Source organism: Saccopteryx leptura, chromosome 8 (genome assembly GCF_036850995.1).
Source record: "Saccopteryx leptura isolate mSacLep1 chromosome 8, mSacLep1_pri_phased_curated, whole genome shotgun sequence".
In the NCBI taxonomy this organism is placed as follows: Eukaryota; Metazoa; Chordata; class Mammalia; order Chiroptera; family Emballonuridae; genus Saccopteryx; species Saccopteryx leptura.
Window position 1 is genome coordinate 84,757,250 of NC_089510.1, and position 16,352 is coordinate 84,773,601.

General features: G+C 42.2%; 1 protein-coding gene across 7 annotated transcripts in view; it reads left to right on the top strand.

The window, feature by feature from the left end:
• TNIK (TRAF2 and NCK interacting kinase) overlaps positions 1-16,352 on the top strand; it is a 400,443-nt gene that overhangs the window by 334,061 nt on the left and 50,030 nt on the right. For all 7 annotated transcript variants that reach the window (XM_066347641.1, XM_066347637.1, XM_066347638.1 and 4 more), the window contains one exon: positions 14,931-15,094. In XM_066347641.1, the coding sequence (XP_066203738.1) occupies positions 14,931-15,094 (164 nt within the window). The remainder of the gene's footprint in view (positions 1-14,930; positions 15,095-16,352) is intronic.

Below are 16,352 nucleotides of genomic sequence, written 5' to 3' on the forward strand. Positions count from 1 at the left end.
TCCCTTGTAAGTGAGAAAGAAAGAGTCTAGAAATAATGGCTATGATTATTTGCCCATATCTTTAAAGTATGGAATGCTTTTGATCAGAAAGCTTTCATTTCCCTCTTCACATAAAAAGCCTGAGGAAGGGGTCAGTCCATAAATCAGATGGAACTGTACTAAGAACATGCATCCCTTTAGGGCAAAGAAACTAACCCATTCTGAGTGGAGTTACCAATTTCAGGAAGCTCTGAATGAGCTACTTTTGTCCAGTGACTTGTCACAGTGAATTGTCAGATCCATGCTGAGCTGGTGTTGCTGTAAGCGGCACTGAGGAAGATGAGGCTGCACTGTGACCAGAGAGCCAAGCTGAGCTTTCTCAGTCACCCTCTTCAAGCAGCTGGAAGCCCCAATTATTACTGCTTCTTCTCCTTTGAACTCTGCCCTTGTGGCTCTGTTCACTGAACCAGTTGCTTAGAATTTTAGTTGCTGTAGATCAAACATCATTTCAACTTTAAGTCTTTTTTGCTCTATCAACCAAAAAGAAAGGCTATTATTGTATAGTCAGATTAAAAGCAGCTCTTTGTTCCCCCCTGAAGTATAATTTTAATGATGTCAGGGCCTAAGATAGTTGATGTTTCATGGTCAGTGGATTGCAAAACGTGTGCTTTTCCCTCAGAACCACTTAAATATTGTCCTTTGTACAGAGTGAGACAGCTGACATTTCCCTGCTTCCAGAGGAGATCAGCGGGGAGGGAGCTACAGGTAGTAACTGCTTACCCATCTTGAAAGTCAGAGATATTAGGAAGGACAGGGAGGACAGAGAACCCCCATCTTTGCCACATGGAACAATCCCACAAACACGCCTGCTTCTAGCTATCACGCGTCTCCAAGTAACCAGCATTTAAAATCTGAATCAGACTCTGCAACTCTAGATTGGATTGCATTTTTAAAAGCTTGAGGATTTGGGTTATTTTTTGTGATAGAGATAGCTTTAGTCCATCTTTGCTGCATAACCCTAAAACTTAGTGGCCTGAACTAATAATTTATTATTTCTCTTGGGTTCCTGGGTTTGCTAAGAAGCTCTCACTTGAGCTCACTCATGCAGCTGCACTGAGCTGATGGGTCGGCTGCACCTTAAGGTGGTCCTTCATCTTGGGCTTCCTTACTGTTTGCCCATCTCAGTCCAGGAAGGAAGGCCCCAGTGCACAAGTGCTGTTAGAGACTTTGCTTGTGTGGTCTTTCCTGATGTCCCAGTGGCCTCCATAGGTCACATGGTCAAATCCTGAGTCAATGTATAAAAGAGTACACAGGCATTGGGAGATGTGATTCACTAGGGGCCATTGCTGTCATACAGAGACCCTCCTACTTTCTGATGGTCTGAATGAGGTTGTCAGAGTTCTTTTTATGACATTTGTCAGAAAGTTACCCACCCATAAAGCCATAGAAAAGGGTAACTTTTAAATAATTCGTCCTTTACAATATTTCTAAGCTGTACTTCTTGTTTTTGGTCAATAATTCTTTGTGTCCATGTCCTCCCAGCCTTTTCATTGAAATGATCCTTAAGAGAGACTAAAAAATTAATACATTTAGAATGGATCCCAAGAAAGATTACATATATTATAAGAGACAGGTTCAAGATGTTTTGATATCAATATTTTTATTTCATTTCTTAAATTCAGCAAATGTATATTGAAAACCCACTGTGTGCATGGCTGTATGTTGCCTTGGGGCCCGGGACTCAACCGCAGCTGCCTGACTCGGGGGCCCAGAGGGCATCATACATCTGCTGCTCTTTGAAGTACCGCTATCATTAGCAGCAAAATTTTATTTCTTGAGTCCCCAAGTCACCACTTGGAGAAGAATCAAAAGGAGAGCATTTCTACCTATGTATTGTAATATGATTGAGAAATAAACCACTCTTGTGCTAAACCAGTAAAGGAAAAAAAGGCAAAGTTGAATGGTTAAGAAGTTTGGTTTTGCTTTCCGAATTCAGTACTAATGAATTCCAGTTACTAGGTGTAAGATGTTATATAGGGATGACATCAGAGTAATTGTGGTGTGAGAGATACTTCTAATCTCTCCTCTTGCAATTTCAACAAAGTGAACAACTTTAACGCAGCCAAAGAAACCCAGCTGGGCTCACAGGCATCCCTGAAAGGTCCACACACCAAATGAACTAAAGGTGGCACAGGGTGAAAAGGGAGCAGAAAATAAAATGCAATCGTGGTGGGCTTTGAAGAGGAGAAGAGACAAGCCTGGAGTGACTGGGTTATTTTTCTCTGCTGGACTATGGCGATGATGGACACTCAGGCTCTCTGGATTTTGTCTGAGGGATACAGAGAGGAAGCTCAGAGTGACTGGTCTCCTTCTGCTGAGAGGAATGGTGAGATAGAAGGGCAGATGGAGAGATAAATCAAAGCGGCCAGAGTATGGGGTCATGAGCAGTGTTCCCATGGTCTACCTGCAGCCCACACTTGACAGAGATAGAGAAAGCTAAAGTGTGCTCCCCAGCCTCCCAGATTCCACCCCCCTCATCTCACTGTGCAGACAGTGGCAGAGACAAACCCCACAGCCAGCTCTCCAGAGCTGTTCTCTTCCCTGAAGAACAGAGGTGCTCCACATCCAGTACCCAGGTCTGTTGAGACATGGGGAGGAATACCCAGGAGGCTGAGATCACCATTGCTAGAGCCATAAAGCCCTTACAACATGCCCCACTCACCTACATGACTGTGGCCCCACCTACATCAAGGCAACAACAACATCTCAGCCGACAGCATAGGAACTTCACAGAGCTAAAAGTTGTAATACAGTAACACCTACTGGAAGAAACCTCTCAAAACTGAAATTTATTTTTTCTTTTTTCCCCCTTTTTCCCTTTATTTCTTTTTTACTCTTTTTTCTTTTTCATATTTGAATTTCATTTTTTAAAATTTTTCTATTTTTGTCTTATTTAGTATGGATGGGTTTTTTTTATTTCTTTTTTTTGCTTTCATCTTTTTTCCTGTGGTTTTTCTTTTTTACTTGTCAAAATTTTAAAAAATTTTATATTTTTATTGCAATTTATTTTAATTTTTTAAGTTTTTTTTTTGTTAGGGTTCTTAACAAATGCCATCTCAAATGGCATCTCAACAAATACCATTCTCAAATGCCATCAAGGAAGAAGAAATCAAATACCATGGCTACACAAAACAGAAATGTAGTTCAGAAAGAAAATGAAAAATCTCCAGGAAAAAATCTCTATCACATAGAAGCCTGGGAGTTAAATGATAGAGAATTCAAAATTGAAGTTCTGAAAATACTCAATGAGATGCAAAAAGACACCAATAAGCAACTTAATGAGTTCAGAAAACAAATTCATGAACAAAAAGAATACCTCACCAAGGAGATTGAAATTTTAAAAACAGAGATAAAGAATTCATTACATGAATTGAAGACTGAGGTAACAAGTTTAGCTAATAGAACAAGACAGAGGAAAGAATCAGTGACATCAAAGACAGGCAACTGGAGTTGCTACAGAGAGAAGAGAAGAGAGAATCATGAATTAACAAAACTGAGAGAGCTCTACAAGAATTGTCTGACTCCATCAGAAAAAAACAATATAAGAATAACGAGTATATCAGAGGAAGAAGAGAGGGATAAAGGAATGAAGAGCCTATTCAAGCAAATAATTTATGGGAATTTCCCAACCTGTGGAAAGAGTTAGAGCCTCAAATTCAAAATTAAAATTCAACTATAAAAAGAAAGTAAAAAACCCACAAAAATGTGGAAATTAAACAACATTATTCTAAAAATGACTGGGTCAAAGAAGAAATAAAAGCAGGGATCAAAAGATATATACAGATAAATGAAAATGAGAACATGACATATCAAAATTTCTGGGATGCAGCAAAAGCAGTAATAAGAGGTTTATAGCCTTTCTATCATTACAGGCTTATATCAAGAAACAAGAGATAGCCCAAGTAAGGCCCTGGCCGGTTGGCTCAGTGGTAGAGCGTCGGCCTGGCATGCAGAAGTTCCAGGTTCGATTCCCGGCCAGGGCACACAGGAGAAGCGCCCATCTGCTTCTCCATCCCTCCTCCTCTCCTTCCTCTCTGTCTCTCTCTCTTCCCCTCCCGCAGCCAAGGCTCCATTGGAGCAAAGATGGCCCGGGCGCTGGGGATGGCTCCTTGGCCTCTGCCCCAGGCGCTGGAGTGGCTCTGGTCGCAGCAGAGCGACGCCCTGGAGGGGCAGAGCATCACCCCCTGGTGGGCGGGCCGGGTGGATCCCAGTCAGGCGCATGCGGGAGTCTGTCTGTCTCTCCCCGTTTCTAGCTTCAGAAAAATACAAATAAATAAATAAATAAATAAAATAAGTAAATAAAAATGTAAAAAAGAGATAGCCCAAGTAAACAACCTAACATCACACCTTAAGGAGCTAGAAAAAGAACAAAGGCAACCCAAACTCAGCAGAAGAAAAGAAATAGTAAAAATTAGAGCAGAACTAAATGAAATAGAGAACAGAAAAACTATAAAAAAAGTTAATACAACAAAGAGCTGGTTCTTTGAAAAAATCAATAAAATTAACAAACCACTGGCTAGACTCACTAAGGAAAAAGGAGGAAGGACCCATATAAACAAAATCCAAAATGAAAGAGAAGAAATTATCACAGACATCATAAATATACAAAAGATTATAGTAGAATATTATGAAAGATTATATGACACCAAATTCAACAACCTAGAGGAAATGGATAAATTCTTAGAACTTTACAATCTTCCTAGACTGAGCCATGAAGAAGTAGAAACCCTAAAAAGACCTGTCTACAGGGAGGAAATAGAAACAACTATCAAAAATATCCCCCAAAACAAAAGTCCAGAACCAGATGGTTACACTAGTGAATTCTACCAAACATTCAAAGATGATTTGGTACCTATCCTTTTTAAAGTCTTCCAATACTCCCCAATGCAATTTATGAGGCCAACATAACCCTTATACCAAAACCTGGCAAGGACAATGCGAAAGAGGAAAACTACAGACCAATATCTCTAATGAATACAGATGCAAAAGTCTTAAACAAAATACTAGCAAATCGAATACGACAACACATTAAAAAAATAATACATCACTATCAAGTGGGATTCATTCCAGGAGCACAAGGATGGTTCAACATCCGGATATCAATCAATGTAATGTGCCCCATCAACAAAACAAAGAATAAAAACCATGTGATCCTATCAATAGATGAAGAAAAGGCATTTGATAAGACACAACATCCTTGTACAAGATAAGGCTGCCCACTCTCTCCATTCTTATTCAACATAGTTCCGGAACTTTTAACCAGAGCAATCAGGCAAGAGAAAGAAATAAAAGGCATTCATATTGGGAAAGAAGAAGTAAAGGTTTCACTTTTTGCAGATGACATGATCCTGTATATGGAAAACCCCAAAGACTCCACCAAAAAACTATTAGAAACAATAAACCGATACAATAATGTCGCAGGATACAAAATCAATATACAAAAAGCCTACTGTTTTTCTATATGCCAACAATGAAACTTCAGAAAATGAACTCAAAAAAACAATTCCTTTTATAATTGCAACAAAAAAAGTAAAGTACCTAAGAATAAGCTTAACAAAGGATGTGAAGAACCTATATACTGAAAACTACAAACAATTTTTGACAAAAATTGAAAAAGTCAAAAATATTTCATGTTTATGGATTGGAAGAATCAACATAGTTAAAATGGCCTTATTACCCAAAGCCTTATACAGATTTAATGCAATCCCCATCAAAATCCCAATGTCACTTTTTAAAGAAATAAAAAAAAAAATTACCATGTTTGTATGGAACCATAAAAAAAAATCCAAATAGCCAAAGCAATCCTGAGGAGAAAGAATGAAGCCAGAGGTATTACAATACCTGACTTCAAATTACACTATACAGCCACGATAATCAAAACACCATGGTATTGACAGAAAAACAGAATTTGAGAGCCCAGAAATAAAACCACATATATATGGACAAATTTCCTTTGACAAAGGAGCCAAAAACACACAATGGAGAAAAGAAAACCTCTTCAATAAATGGTGCTTGGAAAATTGGAAAACCACACGCAGATGAATGAAACTTGACTACAGTTTGTACCCCTGAACAAAAATTAATTCAAAATGGATCAAAGAGCTAAATATAAGACCTGCAACTATAAATTACATAGAAGAAAACATAGGTACTGAACTCATGGACCTTGGCCGTAGAGAACACTTTATGAATTTACCCAAAGGCAAGGGAAGTAAAGGCAAAAATAAATGAATGGGACTATATCAAACTAAAATGCTTCTGTACAGCAAAAGAAACTGACAACAAAACAAATTGGCAACCAACTAAATGGGAGATGATATTTGCAAACAACATCTCCATTTGGGAGTTAATATCCAAAATACATAAAGAACTCACAAAGCTCAGCAACAAACAAGCAAACAATCCAATTTAAAAATGGAGAGAGGACCTGAACAGACACTTCTCCCAAGAGGACATACAAATAGCCAACATGTGTATAAAAAGATGCCCATCTTCACTAGCTATTTCGAGAAATGCAAATCAAAACTACAATGAGATACCACCTCACACTTGTTGGATTGGCTATTAACAGGACAGATAAAAACTAGTGTTGGAGAGGCTGTGGAGAAAAAGGAACCCTCATCCACTGTTGGTGGGAATGTAAAGTAGTACAACCATTATGGAAGAAAGTATGGTGGTTCCTCAAAAAATTAAGAATAGAATTACCTCCATATGACCCAGCAATCCCTCTACTATGTATCTACCCCCAAAACTCGAACATTGGTATGTAAAAACACATGCAACCTCCATGTTCATCACAGCATTATTCACAGTGGCCAAGACATGGAAACAACTAAAGTGTCCCTTGATAGAGGACTAGATAAAGAAGATAGGGTACATATATACAATGGAATGCTACTCAGCCATAGAAATGATGACATAGTGACATTTATGACAATATGGATGGATCCTGAGAACATTTACTGAGTGAAATAAGTAAATCAGGAAAAGCTAGGAACTGGATGATTTCATACATGGTTGGGATATAAAACTGAGACTTACGGGCATAGATAAAAGTGAAGTGGTTACCAGGGGGAAGGGAATTTAAGTGAATGGGGAGGAGGAAGGGGATGTGGGGAAGGGTGTAAAAAGGGACAATAATAAGGTGACAAAAAATGATTTGACTTTGGGTGATGGGTAAACAACAAAATCAACAGTTCAAATACTATAGAAATGTTCACCTGAAACCTATGTACTCTTATTGTTCAATGTCACCCTGTTAGAGTTAATTTTTGCTAAATAAAATTTTTTAAAAAGACACTATATAGGAACTGCAGTATGTGTGATATATTTTGATAATTTGGGAAACAGTATGTTTTAATCAATAAACTACTTAGTATCCCAAATAGAAGACTCTCGAATTAAAATGGGCACATGTAAAGATGTATAATACTTGTATCATGAGGAAAAAGAAAAACTTTACTGTTTTCAGTAGCCTTCTTTCTCCCAGATAAAACTGCCGGTGTGTCATTCTTCCACTGTCTGCACATGCCACACCAAATCAAAACGAGCTGTACAGAAAACGTGCTGAGAGATACAGCACGAAGGGGGGACAGCTGTGCTGGCGTCAGTTGGTCAGGAAGGTGTTAGTGGGCCACCTCTGCCTTCTGCTTGGTTTTGGGCAATTTAATATTTATTTCTTTATTCATTAAATACTCTGGAACACCTATAAAGGCAGAGTACTATCCAATATCAATGTGCATTAGAAAGGTTAACTAATTTAAACCATATGACAGCTCTTTGAAGTAGTGACTATAATCAACTCCCTTTTATAGATGCAGAAACTGAGATGAACACAAGTAAATTACGATAACAATAGTAAATGATAGAGCCAGGATTTGAAACCTGGTAGTTTTGCACCAGAGTCCTCACTCTGGGGCACCACGCCATGTTACTCTGTAAGCAGTGAATGCAGTGTCGTTGCTGCCTCGTTTTCCCAAGAGACAGGGGCTCGTGTTCTGTTGACCGCCAGGGTACCATTTGCTCCAACTTTCTCACTGTGCCGTTTAGTGAGTCTGTTAACTGCTCATCTTAATCTATGGTTATTGATCTTCATCTTGTAATAGTCACTACCTTTTAAAGGTTGTTATCTTTTGGGACCTATTTATACCCCCCAAATTTTCCTACTTGAGCTGGAACTGGGATCACCATGGGCTTTTAAGTGTCCCCTTCCTAGCCAGCTAAAGACGGGATGAAAAGGCAGCACTGTGACCCCATCAGCATTTCTAGTGTGTGCGCTCAGCCGTGCTCAGCTGCACGTTCAAAGGGCAGTTCTCAGGTGCTCTGTGGACTCCTAAATGCCTTATGTTGTCAAGTGATAACAAGTTTAAATCAAGATGTGGTTGGCTCATTTTTAAAAATAGTTTTTAAAAAAATTCCAGGCACTTTAATATTTAACTTTGATCTATATGTTCTCTTAAAGCAAATTAAAATTTGATCAAACATTCTGAATATGAAAAGATTTAAATTAAGCCTGATACTCCCAGTTAAAACCCAATAACTAAATGCTTAATTTCAAAAAAATAATTCCCTGGCCCATCCCAAACCAACCAATCTTCTTATGAGTCTTTTATACTCATTGGTTGTGTCATCAAAGAACAAAGAGTGAATTTTGGCAGTCAGCCAGTTAATTATAGCCTTGGGCCAAGAAATCACTTTGTAATCTTAATTTTATATTTTGACTTTTTATTTGAGTTGAATAAATGGAACAATTGCCACATTTTTCATTTTACTCTGTGTTTTATAGCCAAAGTAGCAGCGTCTGTGGAATGGCAAATGTCTGCACTCAAAGTTAGCATTAAGGAAAGCTATGTGAATGTTTTCAAGTGTTTACCCGTCTGGATCTGAGTAGGCTCAGTTAATATGTGAACAGGAGAAACCTATTAGTTCATGGAATTATTCTGAAATTAACTCCCTCTAAGAGCATTTATGTCAGACCCTTTGTCCCCAAGGCCAGACCATATATTGCTACATAATAAGAAAGAGAAAAAAAATGTGAGCAGTATGACATTTTTTTTTCTAAGATACTCATACTTTACAAGAAAATAAGAAAGAAAAGGCATTTTATAGTTTTTCCTATTTTTATATTGGTTACATAGAAATGAAATACTTCTTTCAGTCTTCAGCAGCAAAAAATAGCAACGCTGTTAAGCTCAGCACCCATGCTGGCCAGCTCCAGTGGGAAGGCCTTGTGCTAATGAGGCCCAGGTCAGGGATTTGATGCCCATGGGAACCAATTAGCTTCACAGAGAAGGCTCTGAGTCCCATGGTCATCCTAGCTGGTCCTGCTAAATCTCTGCCTCTGTTTTATGCTAGGCATTATCATCAGACATGGCAGCACATCTTTCCTGGTCAGCCTGCCTCCCTCCTGGCCAGGCATTGATAAGCCACCCTGGGAGGCCCACCTTCTCTGCCAGATCCCATAGGCATTGCTGCATAAGCCACGCATTTCTTCTGATGCCCACTTTCCCAGGGTTTCCTAACACACACTTTGTACTCCATCAGGGTGGTGCCCTCTCTACACCAGTAAGCCTTAGGAAGATCCCAGCCTGTGGCTTTGCTCAGGCTGTTCCCACAGCCTTCCTGCTCACCCCTCCAATGCCCAATCAAGTCCTGTCTCCTTCCCGACACCACCTTGCCTACTCTAGGCTGCATTCCTTGTTTCCCGAACTCCAACAATGTTTACAGATTTTCACACACAGCATACAAAGCTCTGCCTTGTTTTATTACCGCCACGGCACACACTCATCTCTAGGATTGTGTTGTAACTTGACTGTCTGCCCTGTGACCTTCATCCCTCAGACTGGTTCTAAGTCTCACAAAATAGGTGCTTGATAGAAAGGTGCTTAAATGATCAAAGAGTGCTACAGAAGAGCTAATAGCTGGATCCTGCTCTACACCACAACCACTGGGGGGAAAAACTCAGAGCTCACACCACACTTCTCAGTAGATTGTTTCATAATACAAAGAATACTCCATTACCATTGCACAGAATGAGAGTAATTACTAAGAAGCCTTATATGTCCATCACCTTTCATCTGCAGTACAGTTGGTTAGCAATACAATTTTTAGAAAAAAAAAAATTTTTGGAATTTATTAATAATACATAAATAATTTCTGATCACTTCTGTTTAATAAAAGAGAACAATGGGAAGAATTCATTATTTGGGATTTAAAGAAAATGGGGTTATTTCTTTATGAAAAATGAAAAATTTGGAATGTAAGATATTTCAGAAGTATTATACATTTATCATTTTAGTTATTCTCCAAATCAAGGGTATGTCTAGTAGGATTGAAGTCTGTTTCAGTCATTTAGGTTTTAGTTTTCACAAAAAATAGTTACTATACAAAGGAGTGCCATAAAAATAATAAGAATTTTGAAAGTTTTTCTGAAGTTTACCAACAATCACTTCTGTAGTCAATTTTACTGTTATTTCAACTTAGCAACTCCTATCGTATAGTAAAAGATAAATTTGTCATAAATTTTACATTTATATGATCAAAATTAACAAATTAAGAGGACATATTTATTTTTACATATAACATTTTCCAGGGCCGCCAGCCATGTTTTCTAGTAACCCAATATATAAAAAATTTTATAACTCACTTAAATATTGGCAGATACATTACCACAAAGCCAGGTTCTTGTGCTTTCAGAAAGGTATTAGCTGCGTTAGTTGCTGCTGGCTGCCACTTCCTGGCCAGGGTTTTGTGGGCTCATCTGCAGGTGTGTCAGAGGGAGGGCCCCATATTATTTCCATATTTATGTGTGAAACATCTAACAAGCAACATATACAGAGTTCCTGGTACACACTCGATACTCTTGAAAAGGGCAGAGCAGAATAAAAGCATGAAATACCATTTTAAGGTGATATTTCACTGCATTAAAATCAGACTATGGTGATTTCCTTAGCAAAGATGTGGAATGTTGTCTGGGGACTGAAGATGTTGGAAATAGGAATGGGACCGATGTGACTCCTCTTAGCAATGAGATGGCAGTGGCTTTGAGCTTTGAGACACAGATCACTGTATTATCTATGCCCAGCATTATGTTAAAAAAACAAAATGAAAAGGTGTGTAAGTTAGAAATTACAAAGGAAGAGCTTTGTAGGAACCTTGAGAATGCTGCTTATTTTTATAACAAAGTGATAGAACCTCAGCAGCTGCCTCCCAGCACCGCGGCTTAGATGTCCCTCTTCTGGCATAGTTTTTACCCGGTCTCCAAAAGTGGCCAAAGAGGCCCTGCTCCGTCCTGCCATGGCGGCCTGTGCCCACTGCAGGTCACACATAAGTGGAATTGTGCTTGTGTGTCCGGCGAAGCTGGCAGAGGGCATGCTGTGTCTGTTCACTGCCGTGTCTCAGAGGCCTGACCCAGTGGCCATGTCTCTTCACTGCCGTGTCTCAGAGGCCTGACCCAGTGGCCGTGTCTGTTCACTGCCGTGTCTCAGAGGCCTGACCCAGTGGCCGTGTCTGTTCACTGCCGTGTCTCAGAGGCCTGACCCAGTGGCCGTGTCTGTTCACTGCCGTGTCTCAGAGGCCCGACCCAGTGGCCATGTCTGTTCACTGCCGTGTCTCAGAGGCCTGACCCAGTGGCCGTGTCTGTTCACTGCCGTGTCTCAGAGGCCTGACCCAGTGGCCGTGTCTCAGAGGCCTGACCCAGTGGCCGTGTCTCAGAGGCCTGACCCAGTGGCCGTGTCTCAGAGGCCTGACCCAGTGGCCGTGTCTGTTCACTGCCGTGTCTCAGAGGCCTGACCCAGTGGCCGTGTCTGTTCACTGCCGTGTCTCAGAGGCCTGACCCAGTGGCCGTGTCTGTTCACTGCCGTGTCTCAGAGGCCTGACCCAGTGGCCGTGTCTGTTCACTGCCGTGTCTCAGAGGCCTGACCCAGTGGCCGTGTCTCAGAGGCCTGACCCAGTGGCCGTGTCTCAGAGGCCTGACCCAGTGGCCGTGTCTGTTCACTGCCGTGTCTCAGAGGCCTGACCCAGTGGCCATGTCTGTTCACTGCCGTGTCTCAGAGGCCTGACCCAGTGGCCATGTCTGTTCACTGCCGTGTCTCAGAGGCCTGACCCAATGGCCGTGTCTCTTCACTGCCGTGTCTCAGAGGCCTGACCCAGTGGCCGTGTCTGTTCACTGCCGTGTCTCAGAGGCCTGACCCAGTGGCCGTGTCTGTTCACTGCCGTGTCTCAGAGGCCCGACCCAGTGGCCGTGTCTGTTCACTGCCGTGTCTCAGAGGCCTGACCCAGTGGCCGTGTCTGTTCACTGCCGTGTCTCAGAGGCCTGACCCAGTGGCCGTGTCTGTTCACTGCCGTGTCTCAGAGGCCTGACCCAGTGGCCGTGTCTGTTCACTGCCGTGTCTCAGAGGCCTGACCCAGTGGCCGTGTCTCTTCACTGCCGTGTCTCAGAGGCCTGACCCAGTGGCCGTGTCTCAGAGGCCTGACCCAGTGGCCGTGTCTGTTCACTGCCGTGTCTCAGAGGCCTGACCCAGTGGCCGTGTCTCAGAGGCCTGACCCAGTGGCCGTGTCTCAGAGGCCTGACCCAGTGGCCGTGTCTGTTCACTGCCGTGTCTCAGAGGCCTGACCCAATGGCCGTGTCTCTTCACTGCCGTGTCTCAGAGGCCTGACCCAGTGGCCGTGTCTGTTCACTGCCGTGTCTCAGAGGCCTGACCCAGTGGCCGTGTCTGTTCACTGCCGTGTCTCAGAGGCCCGACCCAGTGGCCGTGTCTCTTCACTGCCGTGTCTCAGAGGCCCGACCCAGTGGCCGTGTCTCTTCACTGCCGTGTCTCAGAGGCCTGACCCAGTGGCCGTGTCTGTTCACTGCCGTGTCTCAGAGGCCTGACCCAGTGGCCATGTCTGTTCACTGCCGTGTCTCAGAGGCCTGACCCAGTGGCCGTGTCTGTTCACTGCCGTGTCTCAGAGGCCTGACCCAGTGGCCGTGTCTGTTCACTGCCGTGTCTCAGAGGCCTGACCCAGTGGCCGTGTCTGTTCACTGCCGTGTCTCAGAGGCCTGACCCAGTGGCCGTGTCTCAGAGGCCTGACCCAGTGGCCGTGTCTCAGAGGCCTGACCCAGTGGCCGTGTCTGTTCACTGCCGTGTCTCAGAGGCCTGACCCAGTGGCCGTGTCTCAGAGGCCTGACCCAGTGGCCGTGTCTCAGAGGCCTGACCCAGTGGCCGTGTCTGTTCACTGCCGTGTCTCAGAGGCCTGACCCAGTGGCCGTGTCTGTTCACTGCCGTGTCTCAGAGGCCTGACCCAGTGGCCGTGTCTCAGAGGCCTGACCCAGTGGCCGTGTCTGTTCACTGCCGTGTCTCAGAGGCCTGACCCAGTGGCCGTGTCTCAGAGGCCTGACCCAGTGGCCGTGTCTGTTCACTGCCGTGTCTCAGAGGCCTGACCCAGTGGCCGTGTCTGTTCACTGCCGCGTCTCAGAGGCCTGACTCAGAGGCCTGACCCAGTGGCCGTGTCTGTTCACTGCCGTGTCTCAGAGGCCTGACCCAGTGGCCGTGTCTGTTCACTGCCGTGTCTCAGAGGCCTGACCCAGTGGCCGTGTCTGTTCACTGCCGTGTCTCAGAGGCCTGACCCAATGGCTGTGTCTGTTCACTGCCGTGTCTCAGAGGCCTGACCCAGTGCCCAGTATAAAGCATCAGAGTGAGGGAATAAATGCTATAGTTTGGGGAGCAGGAAAGATAGGAGGACAAATACGGATTTTATAAAAAGTAGGACTAGTAGCCTGCCTACAAACTAATTTGTTCTTGAATTAGCACTTAATAATAATTATTTTAAAACACACCTCCCTATGATAGTAGTCAAAGTATATAAAGACTTTCTCCAAGAAATTAAAAGGTACAAATACATCCCTAGCTATATAAGCAAAAAAACTTGACTAAGCAAAGAATTATAAATGGCAAATAAATGTGAGTAAAAATTAATATATCTCAGTAGTAATATTTTAAACTACATTAAAACAAGATACAAACTTTTATTTACAAATTACCAAACTGCTCATAATCAAGAGTGGTGAGAATTCAGTGAGCAAGACCATTCTATATACTGCAGTGAAAACTGGTAATACCTTTGTACATTCACATACAAATGTGCACACACATTTCCAGGAAAGAGAGATGTGATTGGGGGTTTTTATGCACATAGATAGCTATTTTAGTTTTATGTGACACAGCAATGTATTAGAAGCACGTTAATGTCTACCAATAGATGAATGGTTGAACTAATTTATCGATTTACATCTAATTTACTATTTACATCTATTATATTTAAGCATATTGTATATATGCTTCCATATATACGAAAGATAAAAGACTGGAAGGTGGCATACCAAATAGTAAAATAGAGTTGAATATCTCCTTATTTTTATCTTTTAATATTTCAAAGGTTTTTTTACAATGAGCATAGGGTAAATGGTTTAAAAGAAAGCCTTCTTTGAAGATTCACCATTTCAGAGTAGATACTTGAAGTGTGATGACCCAAGAGTTGGACCAAGAGTTTATCTTGTCCAGATAGTGATCTGTCCAGGAGCTCCACAGACAATGGCATGATTGTCATTTCCATTGGCCCCTTTGGTTCAAGGTCACATAAGTACTCTGGTTATGCGTTTGCACTGCGATGGGACTGGACTGTGCTGTGTCTGATTATCGTTTGCACTGCGATGGGACTGGACTGTGCTGTGTCTGATTATCGTTTGCACTGCGATGGGACTGGACTGTGCTGTGTCTGATTATCGTTTGCACTGCGATGGGACTGGACTGTGCTGTGTCTGATTATCGTTTGCACTGCGATGGGACTGGACTGTGCTGTGTCTGCCAGGGCAAGGCTGTGCGAGTGCAACCCCTGTTCTGCTACCCTTGCAGCAACCCTGACCTCCGGAGGACTGAGCCCATCTTGGAGAGCCCCTTGCAGAGGACCAGCAGCGGCAGCTCCTCCAGCTCCAGCACTCCCAGCTCCCAGCCCAGCTCCCAGGGGGGCTCTCAGCCCGGATCGCAAGCGGGGTCCAGTGAGAGGACCAGGGTTCGAGGTAAAACTTCCCCTTACAACATGTTCTGCGGAGGAGAGCAGGAGGTGGAGAGTCAAACTACTTCTTGACTTCTGTGACATCTGCTGCTGGTGTGGCCACCACTGTGTGATTCTGAAGAGCCAGTTAACTGTTCTCAGCTGCAATACCCTTAGAAGAGTGGGTATTAATAGATAGTATGATAATTATATAATAATATAGTAATTATAATATATAATCCCCAGTTATGCGCCATCTAGTGAGGTCTAAATCCTTTCTAGTTAAAAATACCAACGTTTTCTGAGGAGATCACAGAATATTGGTCTTATTTGAAAATATAATCATTTACCAATCACTGGATTTTCCATTCTGTTCGCTTCCCTGGTTAGAGTTTCCTGTGCTCCGAGTGCCCTCTCCCCATTGTCTCAGTAGTTGCTTTTTGTGTTCCGAACATAGTTCATAATATTAGTTATTTTTCAAAGTGAAATTTAATAAATATTAATGTAGAATATATATATATATATTTGAGAAGAAATAAATTTTGACTTTAAAGTATATTTAATTCTTCTGGTTTTTCCTATTAGAGAGGTAAAAATTAGCCTCTGATCATTTAATTCAAGTCATTCATCACTGTTCAATTTTCATTAATGAGGAAGCTTGTGAAAAACATTAATATGTCCAGCAAATTATACACGACAACACATTGTTTCTAGCTAACCTAAATTTACTCCTTCTGAATAACCTTCAGAAGATAATAACACATTTTTCTTAGGCTTTTCAGTAAACACAATCACAATTTACTTTTTAAATCTTTTCAAGGTCTTAAGTAAATGAAGTCATTACATGTTTGAGAAGGTTGGCATCTGACATGTGGTGCTCCTGTCTCTGAAGTGGGCAGGGGCTGGGCCGTGGCAGCACCTGGATGCATTCTAGCAGCAGTTGCACAGCCCACAGCTGTGTATACTTTGCCTTGATCCAAATATAAATTTACTTAATTTAGAAAACTGCCATTCCCTTACCTTTTTCTATTCATCACTTAATATCCTTAGTAAGTATAAATAAGTATAAATGCTAAAGAAAATTCTCCTCTCTGGTTTAGGTTTAACTCTTATGCATATATCATTTTAATTCTCTGATCCTGTTCAGGTTTCTTACCTCCTTGCCTTTGAGCCCCTAGTTCTTCTGGTTTAAAAACACTCTTGTGACCCTGGTACGAATCTGCCCCACCCTGGATGGCCTCTTCTCTCTGTGTAAGCTCATAAAGCAGAGGGATGCTGCCCTC